The sequence below is a fragment of the Nanorana parkeri genome, unplaced genomic scaffold (assembly GCF_000935625.1).
Source record: "Nanorana parkeri isolate BGI_ZX_2015 unplaced genomic scaffold, ASM93562v1 scaffold1127, whole genome shotgun sequence".
Taxonomy (NCBI): Eukaryota; Metazoa; Chordata; class Amphibia; order Anura; family Dicroglossidae; genus Nanorana; species Nanorana parkeri.
Window position 1 is genome coordinate 562,925 of NW_017307395.1, and position 7,422 is coordinate 570,346.

General features: G+C 45.5%; 1 protein-coding gene across 1 annotated transcript; it reads left to right on the forward strand.

Annotated features, from left to right (window-relative positions):
* The first annotated feature begins 5,240 nt into the window (after positions 1 to 5,240).
* On the forward strand, positions 5,241 to 6,770 carry LOC108796522 (putative tripartite motif-containing protein 75). Its single transcript, XM_018568011.1, has one exon. The coding sequence runs from the start codon at positions 5,241 to 5,243 to the stop codon at positions 6,768 to 6,770; it is 1,530 nt and encodes a 509-aa protein (XP_018423513.1).
* Positions 6,771 to 7,422: the final 652 nt, after the last annotated feature.

The window sequence follows — 7,422 nt, forward strand, 5'->3', positions numbered from 1 at the left end:
AAGCTTCTAAAACTGGATGCCAACTGGATGCTTCAATCCTAGCGGCACCTCCTTATATAGGGCATCAATTCAAACTGCCATATATCCCCTTGGCAATGTTTTCCCGCCAAAATAACGTTTTTTCCCGCCAAAAAATTTACCGTTGGATTCTCTTAAAGGGGCAGTGCTCTGAAATATAAAAACACTAGGAAAACACCAAAAAACTTAACTAACTAAAAGTCACCACATTCCCATGAAAATGGGCATCTCATGGATGCCATTTTAACAGGAGTCACGGGGCAGAAAGCGAGGGAGAATACCCCAATGGGGTCACACAGAGAGACATAAAAACCATACAGAAGGCTTAACTCTTCCCCACTCTATTGATATGGATTTTGTGAAAATGTATTTAGACTTTTGCAAGGATTTTGTCTTCATACCAACAAGAAACTTTTTCTGGACACGTCCTCCATTTTATGATGTACATCTGGACACGTCCCCCATTTATACATCTGGACACGTCCCCCCTTTTCTGGTATACATCTGGTATATTTCCCCATCAAATCGATCCACTATGGATCCCCTTTCCTGTTTAAATGAGGCCTTGGAGCAGTGGTAGCCATCCAGCTGATATGGAACTACAAGTGCCCATAAGGCATTGCAAGGTTCTGACAGCCATAGGCGTGACTCCCTGAGGCAGCTGCATGATGGGACTTGAAGTTTTGCCACAGCTGGAGTACCAAGGTTCCCTACCCCTGCCTCAGGAGGGTATATTTTACCAGTTTATATCAACTTTATGCCTTCAAAAGCTGATGAGCTCCTCAGAACAATCTCTTATCCTAATTGTTCTCACACGTGTGTTCAATAAAGCTTCATCTACCATAGAAAGAAGTTGTTGTTTTTTGCCCCAAAAGGGTAACTCGTCGGACATGATTAACATTTGCCTGGAATTAGGTTTTTTTTAAGAGACCTTCAGCTCAATTCACAAAGCAAGCATGTCAGGCTAATGATCCGACTTTTTAGGAAAAGTGACAGTTATTTCCTGCAGAGTCCAATGAGATTTGGAAATGACAGTCACATGGTTAAAAAATAGATCCCTATCCTTGTGTTAAAGCTTTGTGAATTTTGAATCTTATGTCCCTATTCTTTAGCGGTATCACTCACCTTTTGCATGCAGAGGAATGACCATGGTGGGGTCCCTCTTTAGCCTCCTGTAGAAACGCAGTCTATAGCAGAGGGCCGCCATCTTGTTTTTGATATCAGCGGGCATGGCAGTCACTCCAGGGACACCATTTACTAACTTATTAATGTTCACACATCAAAATATGGATTTTACTGTCTACAGCATTATCTTAGACTGTTGCTCAAGTCTACATAGTGGGCATCTGGATGGAATGAGTTAAAACCCTTAAAAATGGCGATTTTTCTCCATTTCAATTTTTACTAAAATGACTTAAGATGGCGGCTGGCACCCTATGAGGATGAGTGACTTGCAACTTCATATCTAACGAACAAGAGTATATTAATTTATAGATGTTTTGAGACCTCAAACTGTATTTAATAATATGTATGTTCATTTCCATCATATAACATACACGTAGGGTATGATCACATAGTGGAATATGTATGTTGTTAGGACAAAAAGAACAAAGAAACATACAATCTGTACATAAAACATGCAAATATAGGAATAGCTTACAAATACAGTGAGAAACAAGTCCATCCATTCCAGCGATGCTGCCTAAATGAAATTTGGGCTCTTTCCTCCAGACACATGCTGCAGATGGCAGTGGATTCTCTTCTCCTCTGTTGTAAAATGGAACCAGAACTCCCAAGATGCTCTTGCTCTTTTTAACTCTCCTCTTTCCCGCAAATTCCGCCCCTTTTCACTTTGCAGAGAGCCCGTTCTTTGTTATCAACGTATGGCACCGCCATGGACCCGCCCGATGGACAACCAACCTAGAAGATAAATAAGTCAGCCATATTTCCCAAAACACAAATACCACCTGTAAGTAGAAAAGGAATACCTGATAACCCTAACTAAAAAGAGTGTATCCCTCCTCCCCAAACTCCACACTTGCAGAAACTAACCCTTCGGAAAGATAAAAAACAGCAAGCTGAAATACTATCGGAGAGGTTGGGCGGGACTGACTCCTTTTCTGAGCCCCCCTCCAGAAGGAAGGACAGTGTCAGCACCAATTCAGAGATGATTGGAGGATCTACAGCCGAGTGATACACAAATAAGATACATTGTTGTTCATAGTTAAGAGTTCAGTTCAATGCACTGTAAGCCCAGGCTGGTGTTACGGTGCATCCCCAGGGTGCATGTCCATGACAGCTTGGGATCAGAGGACCATCATTCAGCCCGGAAGACTGGCAACATCTAGTGGCAGATCAGGCTTTCTTCAGGGGAACAGAAATTAGGGGAGGAAGCACCACAACCAAGCAGAGACCTGTCGGGGGAGGTCCGAGGAGGTCCATGTGGAGGGTGGGCCCGATAAGTGGGTTTTGGAGTAATTGTGTTGAGGGTAGGCGTTATGGCGAGGCTGGATCCAGGGGTTGGTGGTGTTGTGCCTTCCGGTTATCAGCGGAGTGAACCAGAGTAGGAAATAAAGACGGTGGAAAGGTGAGTAATCAAGAAGCGTTTGGTCACATGTGTGATATGTAGTAACTCACCGTAAACTTGGTGGTGACGCAATGTCATCGATGAAGGTTGAGGTGACTTTCTTTGAATCGCAGGTGTTGTGGTGGGTAAGTTCAGGGTCGATCTGTTCCATTCGGAGAGATGGTGTTCAGTTTTGGCAGCTGATTGATGTCCTTGAGGCGATGGTGCGCAGGTTACAGCGTTGAGGCTGTTGTGGTGTAATGGCCGTGGTTCCTCAAGTCCTGGGCTGATTGGGTATGTCCTATGGGGGCTTCACCTTTCTTCAGGGGGTGACACTAGATTGAAGATGAGTACCTTCAATCCAGTGCCACCAGCTGTCGATCCTCAAAACATCTTTGAGTTGGTGCTGACACTGTCCTCCCTTCTGGAGGGTGGCTACTTTTGCTCCCCATGGTCCCTGTGTGTGTTGTAAAGTAGTCACCGTTCCAATCTCGCACCCGGGATGGACTACAATCTCATGTTTAGTTTACTAATTTGTATTGAGATTGTAGTCCATCACGGGTGCGAGATTGGAACGGTGACTACTTTACAACATACACAGGGACCATGGGGAACACAAGTAGCCCCCCTCCAGAAGGAAGGACAGTGTCAGCACCAATTCAGAGATGATTTGAGGATCTACAGCCGAGTGATACACAAATAAGACACATTGGAGGGAATTGATCAAAACTGGAGCAGACAAAATCTGGAGCAGATTTGCACGGCAACCAATCAGCTTCTATCTTTCATTTTCAAATCTTACCTGAGCAAACTGAAAAGAGATGCTGATTGGTTGCTATGGGCAACTGCTCCAGAGTCCGTTTGCTCCAGTTTTGATAAACTCCCCTCACTGTTGTTAATAGTTAAGAGACTTGAATGTATTTTTAAAATTTAACTCCTGAGTTTAGTGTCACTTTAATGAATTACACAATATGATCATGTTTCAGGATCAGCAAGAAACCAAAGCAGCAGCTCTAGATAAGACAGAGAAGCCTTTATTCAACACGTGTGTGTGTGTGTGTGTGTGTGTGTGTGTGTGTGTGTGTGTGTGTGTGTGTGTGTGTGTGGGGTCAGCATACAAGTCAAAGGATGCCCCCCCTTCAATGATCCTCTGTTGTACGCATCTTGCAAAGCAAGCTCAAACACCACTGACACAAGTTGTTCAGCTATGTCCTCCGAGATAAGGCCGGCAGGGCGGGTGTAGAAGTCTTTGGCAATGTTCCTTTTCGTTGTAACGTCGTAGAGTTTCCATCTTGTTGATGCTTCTGGAAATTTCTCTTCATAACTCTTAAACTTGTGGCTGACATAGCAATAACATGGCGAGCGACCTTGTGATTCAGCATCGATTATCAAATGCCCCCATTTTTTTTACAAAATATGCAAAATGAGATAATGTGATAAGTAAATAAATACCAAATATGACGAGCCTCCAAAGTGTGCGTAAAGCAGCGAAGAACGACGGTACTCAATGTCATCAATAGGCGACGCTTAAAACTTTTACAGCTCAACAGTTAGGAGATAACCATAAATGATGGCCCAAGTCTATCTCTCCTCTCCTGAAATACTCTGGTCTGCTGGAGGACTCTGCTCCTTCCTCTAGAACTCTCCTCTCCTGAAATACTCTGCTCTGTTGGAGGACTCTGCTCCTTCCTCTAGAACTCTCCTCTCCTGAAATACTCTGCTCTGTTGGAGGACTCTGCTCCTTCCTCTAGAACTCTCCTCTCCTGAAATACTCTGCTCTGTTGGAGGACTCTGCTCCTTCCTCTAGAACTCTCCTCTCCTGAAATACTCTGCTCTGTTGGAGGACTCTGCTCCTTCCTCTAGAACTCTCCTCTCCTGAAATACTCTGCTCTGTTGGAGGACTCTGCTCCTTCCTCTAGAACTCTCCTCTCCTGAAATACTCTGCTCTGTTGGAGGACTCTGCTCCTTCCTCTAGAACTCTCCTCTCCTGAAATACTCTGCTCTGCTGGTGGACTCTGCTCCTTCCTCCATAACTCTCCTCTCCTGAAATACTCTGCTCTGCTAGGGGAATCTGCTCCTTCCTCCATAACTCTCCTCTCCTGAAATACTCTGCTCTGTTGGAGGACTCTGCTCCTTCCTCCATAACTCTCCTCTCCTGAAATACTCTGCTCTGCTGGTGGACTCTGCTCCTTCCTCCATAACTCTCCTCTCCTGAAATACTCTGCTCTGCTGGAGGACTCTGCTCCTTCCTCTATAACTCTCCTCTCCTGAAATAATCTGCACTGCTGGAGGACTCTGCTCCTTCCTCTATATCTCTCCTCTCCTGAAATAATCTGCACTGCTGGAGGACTCTGCTCCTTCCTCCATAACTCTCCTCTCCTGATATACTCTGCTCTGCTGGTGGACTCTGCTCCTTCCTCTATCTAATGCTTCTCTACTGTAGGCTGGACTCTTTGCCATCTCCTATGTAGCTTTTCTTTCCTGGAACACTTGGAGCCTTTGGAGGACTCTTCTGCTTCCACTGCTGGTGGCAGATAAAGTGTTAAAAGAGAGGGGGCCGTCATCTCGCTTGCTTTGCCTCTGGTCTTATCACCAATCTCACATCCTGTTGTGTACAGAGCTGTATTGGGAAGCTGTTTACTTTCAGCTCTCCGGAATGGATATCATATCCGAGATACAGGAGAAGCTTTGCTCCATGTGCCACGACTTTTGCACGGATCGCGTGTTGCTGCCGTGTGAACACATTTACTGCAGGCGCTGCATGGAGCAGGTGCTGAACGTACAGGATCATTGGACCATTTATTACTGTATGGAGTGTTACAAACCCTGTCAGGTTCGTCCTTTGATCAAGCAGGAGGTCACAGAGCCGAGTCCCTGCACCGAACAGATCAGCTGCACCTACTGTGACGTCCCCGCCATTAAGACTTGTGTGCAATGCGATTCCTTATTTTGTGCTACGCACCTGATGAAGCATCCCAGTTTGCCGGGACTCCTTCTGGTAGAACCTTCTCTGTCCCTGGACGAAAGAAAATGCTCCACGCACAAAGAGATCCTGAAATATTACTGCAGAGAAGAAGGTTCCTGCATCTGTATGTCCTGCTGGGCGGTTGGAGACCACCAGGGACACCAAGTGACAGCTTTGCATGAGTTTGTAGAGCAGAAGAAAAGCAACCTGAGACCCATGATAGAAAGGTTCGAAGGCGACCTCAATGAATCCGAGAAACAAATTTGTAGACTGATTGCTTACGAAAGGGACGAGAACCAGAAAGCAGATGCTGTCATAAAGAAGGTCATGGCTCAGATTGAGGACCTAAAAACAGAACTCAGCGCTCGGCACACTAAAGTCCTGGGCGTCATCTCCAAACAGAAGAAGATGGTTTCCCTCTCGGTGTCTAATCAGATTAAGAAGCTGGAGACGAACAAGAGCGAGCTGTCCAGGAGGATGAAACGCATCACCGAGCTGTGCGAGGTTGAAGACCCCTTAACGTTCCTAAAGGACGAAAAAGAAAGCAACATGGCGTGGAACTTCTCTGGCCGATGGAAGACGAAGAGTTGCATTAAGATCGACGAAACGTCCATCTCGCAGAAGCTGCACAAGAGACTCCTTCAGTTTGCCGATGGCCTGATCGATCGCATGCTGAAAGAAGACTTTCCGAAGATGAAGAAGTCCATGATAACGCTGGATAAGAAAACGGCTCATTATAGCATCATCAAGACTTACGGTCTCAGAAGAGCCTTTTATAGCTCGAAACGTCAGAAGGAGGAAAGTAACGAGGAGAGGTTCAAATCCCGCCACGTTTTAAGCAAGTGCAGCTTTTCGGGTGGGAATCACTACTGGGAGGTGGACGTTGTTGGCAAGAAAAGATGTTTCATTGGGGTTGCCTGCCATAGTATGGACAGAAAGACGATTTCGTCTAAATCACTCATCGGGTTCAACAACAGATCATGGAGTCTCGGCGTTGACGATGTTCTTGCCGCCTACCACAACTGCGTTCAAAGGGAAATTCCCACAGATTCCCCTGTGCGGTCGTTTGGGATCTTCCTGGAGTATAAGGTGGGCCGTCTGTCTTTCTACCAGCTGTGTCACCCCATCAGGCACCTCCACACCTTCACAGCCACCTTCACCGAGCCCCTCCATGCCGCTTTCTATCTGGATAAAGGATCCAGTATAACAATTCAAGAGTAAATCCCAAAGGGGGGTATCACAGGATTGAGGAACTGGAGGGATTTAACAAAGACAATGACAACGTAACTCTTTGCTTGCGTCTGGTTGTCAGTTACTTAACAATGCGGCTGCAGTATTTGTGGCAGGATGGAAAGCTATCGGTAGCAATTTTGCACAGACTTGCAAGAAATCTATTTGCTACTTTGTGTATGTCAAGCCAAGATATTTATAAGATTTGCATAGACTGATGAAGGGTTAGAACTAGGGATGCACCGATACCAAGTACCGTACTCGGTGCAAGTACAGATACTTTTCCAGCTCCAAGACTACACTAGAGGAAAATTCAACAGTTAGGAGGCAGCTGTCATGTGTAAGGAGCACACGGAGCTCCCGGGATTTGTACATCTCTGTTTTATTGTATGATTTTGTTTTTCTAAATATAAATAAAGTGATGCACCGATACCATTTTTGCAAGGACAAGTACTGATACTGGCCCAAGTCCTCACAGATACAAGTACTGATACATTTTTGTTTATTGTCATGTGACAGTTTTTCTAAAATAATACAGACTAATGATTTCAGGACAGTGGTGGAGCGCCAGAGCCCGGTCCCAGCTGCAACCACTGCCACCATGGGAGTTCTCATGAAAATGCCAAATATCGGCACTGGTATC

What these genes read in the sequence shown, in the direction of transcription:
- LOC108796522 (XM_018568011.1), top strand. Translation starts at nt 5,241, where the DNA reads ATGGATATCATATCCGAGATACAGGAGAAGCTTTGCTCCATGTGCCAC.